Genomic DNA, 15069 nt, shown 5'->3' on the forward strand with positions numbered 1-15069 from the left:
GCCTTAATTCATGCTTGACTGGCCTCGTGGCGCTAGCGCAATGATCCTGCCTGCGTTTGAAATATGATATTGGTTGGATGAGTTTTCGTCCTACCAAGACTTGGTGTCCAACTTCGACTCGCTGCGAAGGTGAAGGGCTGATCGAAGGCGAAGGAAAAATGGTGTTGCGAAAGGTTGGGCTGTGTCTGAGCATTAGCTCGTGCTGGACGCTGAATGGGTGAGCCGCCGGGTGGGCGGGCACAATCAGACAGCGAATTTTGACGGACACCGTGTAGACAAGGTAATATTATTAGATGTATGCTTCTGTAACTGACAAATAAAGGAAAAGGCAGTGGGCGGGTGGGAGCAAAGAACGACTAGCAATGAAAAATGCCAACAAGATGATAAACTAAATGAGTGTAGCAGTTCTAATGATAATTTGATGACACTTGGAATGATGAGTACGGAGGCACTCTCTCAGTTGGACGTATGGTGCTGATTCTCTGGCAGGCTCCGAATCGGTACCTCACTCATTCCAACTTCGACTCGCTGCAAAGGTGAAGGGCTGATCGAAGGCGAAGGAAAAATGGCATCACGAAAGGTTGGGCTGTGTCCGAGCGTTAGCTCGGGCTGGATGCTGAATGGGTGAGCCGCTTACCCAAAGGCTGACAAGCTCCATCCGCGGCTGATATTCAGCGGCTGGACCCAACCGAGCGAGCGAGCCTAAACCTGAGATGGTGAGTTGTTGGCTAGGTTGCCTAGGTGTCGCAACACGACCTGCTCAAATGCCCTAATGTATGTTTCGTATGCTAGGGATTTCCAATGACCGGCGATGCGCACTACTTCCAGGTCGACTTTGCTGGCGAGGTGAAAGGAGGCTCCCCCGATGCGAAACAAGTGTCCGAATGTTGTGCCCCAGCCCCAAGCTAACATAATGCGGTTTATGGTTTCTATAGCTTGTGTTTTGACCATAGGGCGGATAAAACCTTTGTTGTCCCTCCATGAGAACAGCGGGTCGTCGGGCAATGCTGGTACTACTCTTGCGAGATTCTGAAGCGCCTCTAGTGGACATAGATTTCCTTGCTCTACCAAAAATACCAATTGAGTTTCTCCTGGTCTCGCTGTTTTAGCGCTTGGGAGGTCAAGTCTTGCATATGATTTTCCTGCTAAGTCGATGCCAAAAAGAATGTCTTTCCATGTGATATGTTTCGAAATGTCGAAGGCTGCGCAAGACTTTACTGAGACCTTGCCAAAGCACATCATGCCGAAAAATGAGCAGCTTGCCATTGCCCATATGCAGGCATCGAACGGTTGGTCAATCTAAAGGGTTGCTTTGATCGCGGTTAGCATGTGAAGCGTTATTGGAGGTCTGAGTGGCTTGCGGCATGATCCTTGCAGATTTTTGAGTCCTCATAGCGACCAGTTTATGCATGTTAGATCTTCGGATGATAGTGGCGGAGACCAACCCTGCGCCAAATGCCAAGCACGTATTGCAGAAAGGTATTTTCAGACGACTGTGACCAATACAGGTTCAAATGGAATTGACTCAGGTGTCGGAGGTTTGGCGATTGATTCTATTGCGGAAGGGTCTGAAGCAGCCCAGAGGGCGAATGAATGTAACACTTCGAATGAGGCTGGGAGTCTGTTTGATTCAGGAATGGAGAAAATGTCACGGAATAAATGAAACTTGCGAAGGCCAGATCCATAGCTAGCAGACTCTCGCAGTGAGGCACGGCATGCAATCTCAGCGAGGAAATTGATTATTGGATGGTTGATGGTGGCTGGGGGTGGAACATTGACCCCACGCCATAAGAAAATATGATCTTCCGCTGGGCAAGCAGGGCGCAATGGTGATGGGCGGAGGCTCAAAGATTCGTGCAGTGCTTCATGAGGTTCGATCGAAATGGATGTTAAGTTGTAACACACAATAACTTGTCGACAAGGTGCAATGGGAGCGGGAAATAAACCTTGTGCGAAGGGCCAGGCCGGCTGCTTATAAAGGCATGAAGTTCGCCACGCGAGAGTGGGTCTGAAATGTTGACCAACCCAGGAATATGTTCGACTTTGAGTTGAAAACCATGGTAAGCCTAAATTATTAAGGTGTGTATAAATTGTTTAATTCTTTAGATCGTGTAAATTCGTAGGCGCTGAGTAGGACTCACTTGGAGCAAGTAGATCTCTTTCAAGACAGTGTTTGTAGGATGATTGCGTGAGTGGCCCTTGTTTATCGCTGCTACTACTCCAGCGTTGTCTGATCGAACCAGAACTGAACTGCCTCTGATCTCTGGCTGCTCATTTAACCCAAGGTGAAGAACCATCCTCAAACCTAGCTCCACTGCGACAGCCTCGGCCCAACTGATGTCGTGCTCGAAGCCTGGGCCTACTTTGAAACCTTCTTTCCACTTCCATGCTGCCCAGTGTTGGCCTACTACCACGCCTACTCCAAATGATGTACTCGCATCCCCCCACCACTGTAGATCGATTGGTTGCTGTTTTTGCAGAGGCTTCTCGCAGGGAGAGATTGCTAGAATTTGTGTGATCCATTGAAGATCGGCCACTAACGTGCGTGGGACATGTAATTGAGCTTGAAGAGATTTGAAGTTGCTGGTGAATCTGGATATTGAACACAAGAAAGGCCGAATGAGAGGAAAAATTGATGAAACATGTACTAGTTTGCCATGCAGACTTGCTGCTTCGTTTGCTGAAAAACGCGATCCTTCTTTGAGCCATTCTTGCAATAGTTCCTGAGTCTTCTTGATTTTCTCTTGTGGTAATGACACGACTTTCCGAGCTAGGTCCCAATTGAAGCCAATGTAACGCTGCTGCATTGCGAAAGCTCTTAACTTTTCTAAGCTCCATGGTACTCCAAAGAAGGCTGATAACTTTATGAATTCCTCCTCTGTCCAGTTCTGGTGCGGTAGACAGATTACGAAAAAGTCATCGACCCACTTTTGGATGGGACCAAAGCCAGCCTTCATGTAGATGGCAACTAGCATGTCCGCTACTGAGCCGAACACTCAAGCACTGGAGCTTAGTCCAAACATTAGAGCTCGATCAACGTATATGCAACCGTGCCAGAATATACAGAGGGCCCACTGTTAGGTTGGGGTGAACAGGTATTATTCGGTATGCTGATGCGATATCGAATGTGGCTGTGACACAACCATCTGGTAATGAGAGGATCAGATCTACCATGTCATCGAATGTGCCCCACTCTGTTGGAAAGTGATCTGAATTTATTCCTGTGTTGACGGAAGGAGTATCCAGAGTGTTGCGAGGGAAGGACATGTCCTGAACAAGTCTGAATTTTGCAGAGTGCGGTTTTGGCATGAGGCCAAGTGGTGACGTTCAAAAATGGCCAATTACAGATTCCAGCTCTGAAGGGGAGTATGCGCGAGAGTAACGCCCTGTGTCCTGCTCGCTGATTATGTATTGATCTATAAAATTGGTATTGATGCAAGATGATGTGTGGTTTTCGAAAAATTAAGGTGGAGGTAGGTGCTCCAAGAACTCCTACATTAAAACCATTCCTGATGTTGGAAATCATATGTGCCCATTCCTCATATATACCATATTTATGCAGAATTTCTTCCAGCTTTGTCGCATCAAGTGGGGCGACAACCTGTCTAGGGTCTATATTGGGCTGATTTACATGAGCCAGCACCATGGGAGGTGTCTCCACAAATGCTGCATCCATGGTAGTTGACACAGGCATTTGCAAAGCGGCAGTTGGAGAATTGTGCCCAGCCGATGCAGAAGATTTTTTCTCCTAGGGCTGCAAGGGCGTGGGCACTCTTGGCTGATGCTGCAATCTGCGCCACTGGTTGACCTGTGATGGTGGACTCAGCTGTGCAGTCTCCTGACAAGTGATCTGCTCCTCCGCACCGAAAGCACTGGAGCCTACTCTTTTTCTTGGGGGGTTGATGTGATGACGACAATGACGATGATGCGCTGGCCTCTTGAGATGTGAGGAGCTGATTTGAGCTGCCGCAACAGGCTGTCTGGTTAACATATGTATTGCAATAATTGTCAAGGCTTTGTCATCAAGTTGGGATAGGTCATGCTGGGGGTGTTGTGCTGATACTTCGCGCTGCTGGATATCGTACTCTACAGCTACTTCCCAGGAATGAGAGCGACTAAGCCCTAAAACCGTGCTGTGGTGCGCCTTCAGTGCTGCTGCTCGTGCGATTCCATGGTAGAACCCAGTGTGTTCCTCTGCTGCCTCTGCTGCTCCAATCCAATCCAACAAGGTGATGTTCCTTTCGTTCCGGCAGTCGAGGCCTTTGGCTGCTATTGAGCCAGTCGTTGTGATGGTAAAGGCTTCATCGCCAGTTCTGATCACTTGCCAGTGAGCTGATGAGGTCAGCATGCTGTAGGGCACATACTTGAAGGCTTTGAATGTGTCGTCCACTTTGGGTGGGATGCCTGTGGGGGGACAGTCATCAGCCCTCAGTGTTGCATCCAGCGAGATATGTCGAGTAAAGGTTTGGTTGCCCAAGTGATAGACGATTGTCGTCACATATAGCTTTCCTTGCCACTTTATGGCTCTGGCGACTTTGGCCAGGCCTATTGCCTGACGCTGGAGCTGTGTTGCCTTTAGCAACTGAGCCTATTGCTCTGCGGCCGTGGTTGCCAAAAATTTGCATCGAAAACATAAAATGAATAAACTAAGTGCTTCTGCGAACACTGTGACGCATCCGCATGGAGCACAGAGAAGGAACAACCAATGGAGGTATGAGAAGGAACAGACACTCACCAGCATCCAAGGGATTGGCTCTGAATCCAGGTATTATGTCCAGCAGGGTGATTTTAGATTCGTCTCTCTTCGCTGCGGTGATGGCTGCTCTCACTCTCTCTATTTCCTCTGGCGATACAAATAGTGCAGGTGCTGGTGTCGCAGGGTTTAGTCCTGGTGTGTTGCTACCCTTGCTTGCTTGCTCCTGCTCGAGCTGTAAAATATGTGCATGCAGCACCTCTATCTCTGATCCTTAGTGTGCCGATGGCTGAGTGGGTGTCGCTCCAGGACTTGGTTCTGGTCCTGTGTTAGTTGTGGTCCGCTGTTTTGATGCAGGTTGCTTAGCTGCCTGCTTCGGCGCTTGTTTGGATGCTTGCTTAGCAGCCGGGGCGCCTGGGAGAGGTGTGAGTTGAATTGTCCCAGGTGTAGATGGGTCTGTGCCCTTGTTGGCGCCTATGCATGCGATCCTGGCAGATTGTCTTGTCGCTGCCACTTTGGCTTGGACCCCACTCTGGGTCATGTCTAACGATCCATTGGAGGACTTGGGTGGGTCCTGAGTACCCGAAGGAACTGGTGAGAATTGGGCTTGGCCGTGGAGGGCTGAAGGGCCTGGCAATTGAAGGTTCAGATGTTGATGTGTCATACTGAGAGATGTGTGATATGTAATGCTAAGATTATAGCAAAGAACGACTAGCAATAAAAAATGCCAATGAGATGATAAACTAAACGAGTGTAGCGGTTCTAATGATAATTCGATGACACTTGGAATGATGAGTACGGAGGCACTCTCTCAGTTGGACATATGGTGCTGATTCTCCAGCAGGCTCCAAATTGGCACCTCACTCATTAATCCTACCAAGACTCAATGTAATTAGGGACCAATTCAGTGCAATGGCAGTCGGACTTTATCTCTGTTGATGACTTCAAGTTACATTTACAATGCTATAACACATGCTGACACGAGATGGGCCTTGATTCAATGCTTGCAACTGCCCTAGCTTAGCACTGTGATAAGTTTGACCCATTGAAATATGATATTGAGCGAATGAGTTTTCGTCCTACCAAGACTCAGTGTCGCAATGGAGGATCCTTGGTTCTTTTTCTTGAAGACTACCACCACTCTCTACTACGGCTAGTCAAAATGGCCCGTCCAGTTGTTCATAAAACAGCCGAGGCGAAGCTACAAGCTTCGCGTGAAAGGCACCGCTGTCATTATGCAAAGTATGTCGTACATTCATTAATTATTTACATCCGTTCCTGACCAATTACATTAAAGACATAGAGATGATATTTTGAAGAGGCGGAGAGTGCTTCGTAGCTCGAAGACAAAGGAATCGAAAGAAGCGAAGAAATTATCCAAAGAGCTCTTGAAGGCTGTCGCAAAAGCCTTGCGTCGTAGGGATGATGATGAATCTGAGTCGGAGTCTGAGTCCGATTCAGATGATAACTCGGAGTCAGAAGATGACGAAAATATCAAGCTGTATGTGCATATGTTCAATTTTATAAATAGAAATGAAATGAAACATTAAACTCAATTTCAACAGTGATGGTCTTCCAGAATGCTTACGCGTTATCAAGGACATCAAGGACAAAATGCCGGCAATGATCGGTGATAACCCCTGCAAATTTGTTGAGGGAGTCTTTTGCGACTACGTGAAGAGTTTCCCCGAAGACTCTTCCCCTGGTGATATTTCTATCATTGAATCCTCGATTGCAAAGGTCCAAAAAATACTCAACCAGGCCATTCCTGCACAAGATCAAATCTTGAATTTTTGCGGAGTCTCACCTGGCTCTGAGTGGCATGCTGCTGACTTGGTCACCCGTTTCTTAAGGACCATGCTCGCATATCTAGAGGACATCGAGGGTCTGATTTTTCTTGGAGGAGTTTGCGAGCTCACACTTGCTCACTCGATGGGGGAGATGATGTATCAGAAAGGCCTCAGAATTTGATTTCTTCCATGTACTCATGTAACATAGATTTTGCACACGTAGCGTGTAGTCCATACAAGTTTTTCTTGCGCTGTGTCTAATATACTAGTACTAAGGTCCAGAACGCGAGGCACCATGTGTTGATAAACAAAGTCATGTGAGGTCATTTTGGTCATGTGTTGTACGTGTCTATGGTTAGTATCGTGTACACCTCATATGAATATACTGAAACTTACACCATACCATCAGGCCAGAACAATACCTGCTGTTTAATCAATCTACTGGTGAAGCCCTTCAACGTGGTCCTGGCAATAATGTAGTACAAGGTAAGTGTAGATATATTTGAAGTCACAGAAGCCTAACATGTAAATTTTCAGAATGATCTGCCATGTCGACAATCCGCATGCTTGGCCACCATTCTAGTATCCTGCCATGATGCGGGCTGCAAAGAAACCGAAGCTGCAAGTTGAGCGTTTCATTCAGCCAAGCTCTACACCAGCAGTTAAGTTGATATGGGAATATGTGTTTTCTAATGGACGCACTACTCTACAAACAGGGCATGTTTCACTTGGTGAGGCCGCACTTGAGAGTGAACAAGATGGTTCACTATGCGAACCTCACACCGTCCAGGATTGGCCGGACTACAATGATTGGGACAAAGTCTCTCCATTTTGTGATTCTCCGATCATCACAGGTGATGTTCTGCAGGATAAGCGCAAAGAATATGCTGCAGTAAGTGAAAACATCAATGATATTTACTACACTCATGATTATTTTAGGACAATCTGCTTCTTGTTTGGCTCCTCGACCACCAATTTTTCCTTGACGAGACCATATTTCTGGAGGGTCGTGGTCACAAAGGCCAGCGCACAGTCTGCCGCTGTGGCAGTGAAATTGAAGAACCCAAGTACCGTTGCAGGGACTGTTTCGGCATGGAAATGTACTGTCAACATTGCACTGTTGAGTGCCATCAATCCAGCCCACTGCATGTTATTGAAGTAAGTGTTTCCTACTAGATACATGGTCTACAGTACTAACCTACAAACACAGGAGTGGAATGGCTCTTTTTTCCAGTGCACACACCTCAAGTCCCTTGGTTTATGTGTGCAACTGGGTCATCCTCCCAGTGACCACTGTTACAATCCGCGTCCCTCAACAGGCAATGACTTCATTGTTGTTGACATCAATGGGATCCATGATGTCGCATTAGATTTTTGCGGCTGTCACACTGCCCAACTGCGCTACAAGCAACTATTACAAGTCTGATGGTATCCAGCAACAACAACGGATCCGCAAACAGCTGCAACATTCAACGTACTTGAGCACTATCAACTGCTGTCATTCGAGTCTAAGATTTCAGCCTACGAATTTTATCACAGCCTAGCCAGGCACTCCGACAATACTGGATTGTCATCCATCAAGGTAAGTCATAAAATTTCAATTTAATGTATAATATTGATCCTTCTCAACTTGCAGGACCATTATTCAGCATTCATGAGGATAGTACATGAGTGGCGTCACCTTCAACAACTCAGGTGTAGTGGCCGAGGTCATGACCCTGGTGGCGTCGCAGAAACAAAAGCTGGCGAACTTGTGGTAGTTTGTCCAGCATGCCCCCATGCAGGCAAGAATTTACCCCAAGGTTGGGGGAATTCACCTCCAGCAACGAGGCAAGCTTAAAGTTGATTGTTTGATGAGAATGTCTTGCTCACCCTGGTTGACAGATGGTTGTACGCACTCTTCGTCGCTATAGATGCGAATTTCCATCTCAAGCGGAAGGCTGTCTCCTCCGACCGAGTGGATCCTGGTTTAAATACAGGATGGGCCTATTTTGTGGAGGAGCATGCATACAAGAGCTACCTATCTGAGCGAACCAATGAACAACAAGAGGTGCATTGACCTGCACCAAACTGGTCCAGGTGCATGACCGTGCAGTGTTAGTGAATATTTTTCAGGAATTTTGCATGGAATGAATTTTGTGTTATTTGGCTCAAAGATGACTCAGCTAGATTCTCATGCATCTGAAGCTTCCATGAAAAATACTTTCCATGTATGTTTGTTTGTGGGAACTTCCAGGAAACTTTAAATACATGTGTTAGCCGGTTTTGCTTTATGACATATGCTATGTCTCTAAATAACACCAAATACAAACAAGTTTCAACATATTATGTAAACCATGTTCTCTTACCACAGTCAGCTGATCTATGACTAAGCCTGACAAATCATGTAGTATATCTAGATATGTGAGAAAACGAAAATTGAATATACCTAGGTATGTGGGAGTAAATTAGCACAGCCACATAGATTTGTCTATATAAGGACCTCCGTTTTGGCCTGAAATGCAATCAATCAGACTCCCAGAGTCACCCTTAATAAAATTGCGAGTGAGGTTTGTGTGTGATCAGCATCAGCAACAACCATGAAGAGTTGTTTGACATTGTCAGGTACATTGATGAGACAGTAGGAGCCATTGAGCTCACTGTGCTCAACAACCTGCAAGGCCTAGTTATTTGTTTTGAGAAGTCTCTTGTTTTTCTGAGTGTTTGTGTTTGTGTGCACGTGTCTCTGTTTCTCTAGGATTGGGATCTATTTCATTTTGTCTGGGATCTATTTCTTTTAGTTTGGGATCTATTTCCTTATCTCTGTTTCACTAGTCTGGGTTCTGTTTCACTCTATCTATTTCTTCAGCTTGGGATCTGTTTCACTCTATCTGTTTCACTCTCTCTACCCATTGAAAGCTAACAGTCTGAGTGCTTGTTTATTGTCGTGTCACTAATGTGTTATAGATTTTAGCGAATATATTCTGAGTGTTTGTTTCTTGCTGCTGATACTAACGTACTTTTGATTGTAGCGAATACATTCGAGCCTTATCTTTGGATTCTTCATGTTGTCTCTACGTCCGCTAAAGGCTCAGAGCAGCTTAGTGGGGAGACTTCAGAAGTTGATTATTGTCCGCTTGACCTCACACATCTGAGTAGTATACTGAGCCAGGATTGTTATTTGTCAGATAGGCTTTAGCTATTGAATAGGGGACTTGGTATTGAAATCCAAGGACGTCCGTTTCTGACTCTGTTTAATACTCATCGTGAGTTCCTTGGCAGCAGACTCAATATCAGGCTAAGAGTTCTATGGAAGCTTTTGACAAGTCTTGACCTTTGATCCTACCTGTTTGCGCTGTGGGAGTGACCAATACAGCTTCGCACAATTGTTTCATAGTAAGTTTAGAATATAGCACCATTGATTGTGCCTAGTCTTAGTTCTCATTTCTGTTTAGCACCAGTGATTGTGCTTAGTCTTGGTTCTTTTTTTCTGTTTCTTTGTTTCTTTTAGTCAACACCATACCGCTGGGTTGACTAGTGTTTCTATACTGATATCGTAGAGTACCTTTGTCTGACTGTAGTTTGGATATACTGACAGGCCACCCACGAACGACCATGTTATCAGTCATTGGTATTTGTCTGAATCGCTGACCGTGGAGATATTTGATTTTGTAGGTGTTCATCTATAGATCATCTATCTAAGAAGACAGCATATGTAGTCTGGACTGTTGAGGGCCGACATACTTAATGTTTCCTTACTAGCGCAGTACCTGTGTTAGTCATAATGCAGTTAATATGGCTGACACAAAATCTTCACAAGGCTTGGCAGCTACTGGTATAGGTACCATCAATTGCGCTCGACATGAATTCAAATTGCCAAATGGGGTAGGTGATCTACAAAAAGGCGAAAGGTATGTTTTCTGCTACTTTTTTCACATTCAGCCAGCTGACGGTGTTACAAGGTATTTAAATATGGATTATATCGTTTTTTCGGCCCTTGTCGGATTCACAGTGACCATGCTAAATATCTCATACAATATAGCCTGTCAATGGTCAAAAAACTTATGGAACAGAATGGAACACATGCCGGCTCGGCTCCATATACCTCATGATGATGTGCTGGTTCGATATTTCATACCAAAGTTTCATATTGCAGCCCATATTGCAGCCTGTCAGCTCACATTTTCCTGGAACTTTACCAAGTGGGTAGGTAGGACTGACGGTGAAGCACCAGAACGAGGTTGGGCAAGTGCCAACCGTGTCACATCTAGCACGAAGGAAATGGGGCCAGGAACTCGACGTGACACCTTAGACAATCACTTCGGTGATTGGAATTGGAAAAAGACAACGACACTTGGTGGGTTTTCATTGTCAAGTATTATGTTTCCCTCACTGATACTTCAGACTCTCAAGGCCATACATTGAAGCGCAAGATGGAAAACACCATAAAGTGGGAATGGGAACATCGTGTTGCCTTGTACGATTTGGAAGGAACAATTCAGCCTGCGCTTCTGGACGAGTGGGGAACAGAAGTCGAGATGTGGGAGGAGGACAACACTCGCCCAAATCCATTCAAAAGCAAGCTTGCTCGTATGTCACTGCCCACACATTCTATGAATTTGCACTGATCATCTGCTGTATGTGTAGCTATTACGCAGGCCACAGTAAGGTCACAGCTCGCAGAATTGGAAGCACAAGAGCTGCGGGAAGGGATCAACCACTCTCTTGACAACAATGTCTCACCTAGTGTCCTCATTAGTGGTGGGATTGAATTAGAAGACTTGCAGTATGTGATGTCTCTCTTTCAACATGTGTCAAGTCATTGCTCAAATCTTATGACAGACAACGGCTCAAATGCGACATTTCAGACCTCTGTTACAAGAACATCTAGATGCTTGGGCCCCTACCATTTTTCTCCTAATCCTCCTCGTATCAGCCCTTGCATCATACCCTCACCACGACCTTACCCTGGTCATTCTTGTCATCCTCGCATTCCCTTTCGCTCTCTATCTGTCGCTTCAGCAAAGCCAGTACATCTGCACTTCTTATTCTGACTGTTGACTTACTTTCTTATCTGCACGTTCAGGATTCACTCGTGTCTCACCTCGAACGTGCTTTCCTTTTATGGTTATGCCCTTTACCGTTTGCCTCTCTTGGTAGTACGAGTTATCACCCACTAATATGTCTCCTGTCCTCTATATAAACTCGCTACCATGTACTATATTCCCTAACTTGAATCTACTTGGTTCTTGACCTCCTACTCTCACCAGAGTGATCCTTTCTGCCTTGCCAGCAGTCTATATTCTATCTTCTTATCTGCTCTTCATGGATAAGCCTATAGTCTCGATCTTTACTCATCAACTTCGTCGACGAGCAAAGCCCCTGTTAACTAGTCGGACTTCTGTCCTTCTAATTAACGACGATCTTACGATTAACCTTCGGGTGTCGTAAGCCTTGGCCGATATAGCTTATCATCTCGCACCCGCTTGACATAAGCTACCCGATTTGGACATAGGCATCAAATCTTACTTGCCGAAGCCTCGCCAAGACCCCTAACCTTGGGCTAGCCCAAGGACGTCCTCGACCGTTGACGACATATGCTCTGTTTGAGCGTCGCCAACAGATACAATCCAAGTCGTAACAACCTCTCACTTCATCCCACAGAAAATCAAAGAGAGGCCATCATTCATAGAACTAATGCACTAAAGAGACGCATCAATTCCTGGACCCACTATCAACAACTCTATATGCCTATTGTCTCCACGCTGCGCTCATCAACGAATCCAAGTCCAGGTTCCCCCCAAACACTTAAGCTGCAGGATTTTCCACTCTATCTACCATCAGCTCTCCTCAATCATCTCGACTGCAATCACCGTTTAATGAAGCACGAATGGAAACTTCGGCAGGCACAAGCTCATGATGCCCTCAACGAGCTCTGCTCCCACCTTTGTCTATGTTCGCATATTTACAAATTCAAAGACAAGAACTTACGGGGCCAAGCAGCTTCTACCCATGCACAAAATCTGATTGCACACGTTGAAGCAAAGAAAGATGCGGCAGTAGCGAGATACAGGTGCACTCGTCAAGCGATAGAATCATTAAGCTGTTGGTTGGATGAGATGGGCTGGGAGGCAACACTTCGACCCCTCAGACACGAGGACATTCAGCCTATGGGCGATTTCACAGGTGATCGCACTCAAGGCACCAGGACAATCTCGTGGATCTGGCTGATGACAGATGTTGACACCAGTCCATCCGAGAATGAAAGTGTTCAAGATTGTGAGTGTTTCTGGTTGATGCTATCGACAGCTGACTCAGATTGCTTTATGTAGGTGTTCGTATTGAATGGTGCAAGGCACGCGCATGTGCAGCTTGATGGTCCGAGGAAGTAGAGTTGCTGGCCAAAGAAATGAGATGAGTACTGGCCTTTCTGGAATGGCAAGGTTCCTGGTGGCATCAGCACACAATGCTGCGCTCATCGGAGAAGACTACCGAGCAAGAGGGCTTGCAGGCATATGCCTACCGTCAAGCCGCACTCCATTCTGCGATGCGGACCTCATTCCAAGCTTGTTGGAGCTTTGTTTCTCATCTCAGTTCTATGAGTTCTACACTGGCTTCTGAGGATGACAGTGGTCCTTCAATTGATGCACCTCCTGCGGTCATGGAGTTTTGATTTGAACAATACATAGTGTTTGTAGTGTAGCGGCACTCTCAGGCACCACAATACACATATTTTTACATCCAGGCTTGATCGCAGATTGATCACAGATGCTCGATCTCAGCAAGAGAAGCAAGGCTTAATCTTAGATGGCTTGATCATAGATTGCTCAATCAAATCTCAGGGCACAACATGAGCACAACTTGAGTAGAACACAGTACTATACTCGGACATGGCCAATGGATTGCACTAGGGCCATTGGGAACCTATAGTCTACTGTACAGTGATGTATCACACCACTTGTAGCTCTCCATAATACATGTATCACAAATGTCTTATGGTTGTAGGTAGTGATACATTAATCCTACAGGTACAGGTGTTCTCGTGGAATTATTGAACATGAGTAGCGGGGTGAGGATGAGTACCTCTTGTCACGCACTTTCCATTCGCTGTCAGGATCGAGCTGGAGGTTATCCTCGATTTTGGGCGTAGCAGGGCCACGGCACTGTCTGAATTTATCTTTGTTGAGGTGCCCCCAGAAAATTGTGAAGCTAGGTATTACAGGGAGATTCAAGTTAGAACTAGATGGACAGAAAGCAAGATGAACTCAGTGTCGAGTGCAACAATCTTTGGATACATATCTGAACGTTTAGAGATCTCATCCTAACCTGTAGCAGCCTGAGCTACTTAATACTAGTAGTCCCTCCGGGATTTTCAATATTAATAATTACATAAGGGCCTCGAAATATGTCTCAAAAGAAATTGGATTATCAAATGCTATCATATTTTGACTATGTACTGAACTAGAATACTTCTTAGGCAAAATCGGGAGAAATCGAGAACACGATAAAAGAACTCGAACACGAGACAATTTGGTGTTGATTTGGTGGCTTACAATTACTGGAACGGTCGATGAAACACTTCTGATATGTACTACAAGTCAGGCATGGACGAGGGCAGCGTCAATCTGCTGACCTAGGAGAAACGCCGAGTCCCGCGTGATGGATATGAAATTACCAGTGTAATCAAGATGTCTTTCATCATCCATGGCGTATACTGTTAATGTCATTTGTCCAATTTTTGGTAGGCTGAAATCCGTGTCGCCATTCCCATATTCAATCCACCAGTGTTCCCAATTCCATGGACATTCTAGTCAGATAATCAGCTTAGATCGCTAAAAGCCGATCATCTTACCTTGATAACCCGTCCGGATTCCAACTTGTTATGGAGTTTTGGCGGGACGTTCTCCCATGCAACGTGTGTTATTCCGAACGTCATAGCCCACGCATTATTGACACCTATGGACACCGTCCAAATGTAGTTGGCACCGACTTTCTCGACCGTCTCCTTCAGGGAATTGGGGATGTTGTTGAAGACATAGCGAGAAGGTGTTAGGATTGATAGCCATTCACTTTTGCCAGCACCAAAGGCATGCCAACGAATCTCCTGCAAATAGAGACCACTACAAAGGTCGCTGGCACCTGCACGATATTCTAAGAGCCCAATTCGCCAAGCTTGAGATCGGTGACAACGCTCATGATTTGAATTTTGTGCCTGGCCTTCTACGACAAACCTTCCGCAAGTACCGCCAAACAATTGTTGGATTTGACTCGCGCTCATAGAGTTCAGGACGGTAATCAGTTCTTTCGGCGCATTACACCTGCACACAATAACATCTGTTGGATCGTTGTCGATGCCGTTATTGCACACTCACCACCGAGAGGTTCTCCCATTGTTGATATAATATCCCTCCCTGTCTTGACCCACAAAGGCGAAGATGACAGCAGGCATACTTGCGTGCGGATACAGGCCTCCATCCAGGCTTTTGTACATCCTTGGAGTTTCAAGATGTTCTCAGAGCCTTCTAATAATAGGTTGTAAATGGCAAATATGGAAGTGGCCTAAGCATTTTTGCGGCGCCGGCGTCGTCCTTTTCGGTTCATTCGAGC

The 15069-nt window shown here is 45.9% G+C and overlaps 2 protein-coding genes across 2 annotated transcripts; both read left to right on the forward strand.

The window, feature by feature from the left end:
* Positions 1 to 5855: 5855 nt before the first annotated feature.
* EDB93DRAFT_1252812 (uncharacterized protein) lies at positions 5856 to 6664 on the forward strand (the record flags this gene model as incomplete). Its single annotated transcript, XM_041453346.1, has 3 exons — positions 5856 to 5935; positions 5997 to 6194; positions 6259 to 6664. 3 exons carry the CDS (start codon positions 5856 to 5858, stop codon positions 6662 to 6664), a joined length of 684 nt encoding a protein of 227 aa, XP_041305263.1.
* A 411-nt stretch (positions 6665 to 7075) lies between these two features.
* Positions 7076 to 13135, forward strand: EDB93DRAFT_1241867 (uncharacterized protein; the record flags this gene model as incomplete). Its single annotated transcript, XM_041451941.1, has 15 exons — positions 7076 to 7375; positions 7423 to 7641; positions 7694 to 7865; positions 7920 to 8065; positions 8120 to 8313; positions 8368 to 8533; positions 10225 to 10373; positions 10425 to 10819; positions 10867 to 11052; positions 11110 to 11248; positions 12086 to 12417; positions 12442 to 12741; positions 12795 to 12827; positions 12882 to 13042; positions 13085 to 13135. 15 exons carry the CDS (start codon positions 7076 to 7078, stop codon positions 13133 to 13135), a joined length of 2943 nt encoding a protein of 980 aa, XP_041305264.1.
* Between the last annotated feature and the right edge of the window lie 1934 nt (positions 13136 to 15069).

Source organism: Suillus bovinus, assembly GCF_016758785.1.
Source record: "Suillus bovinus strain UH-Sbo-P2 chromosome Unknown EDB93scaffold_50, whole genome shotgun sequence".
Classification (NCBI taxonomy): domain Eukaryota; kingdom Fungi; phylum Basidiomycota; class Agaricomycetes; order Boletales; family Suillaceae; genus Suillus; species Suillus bovinus.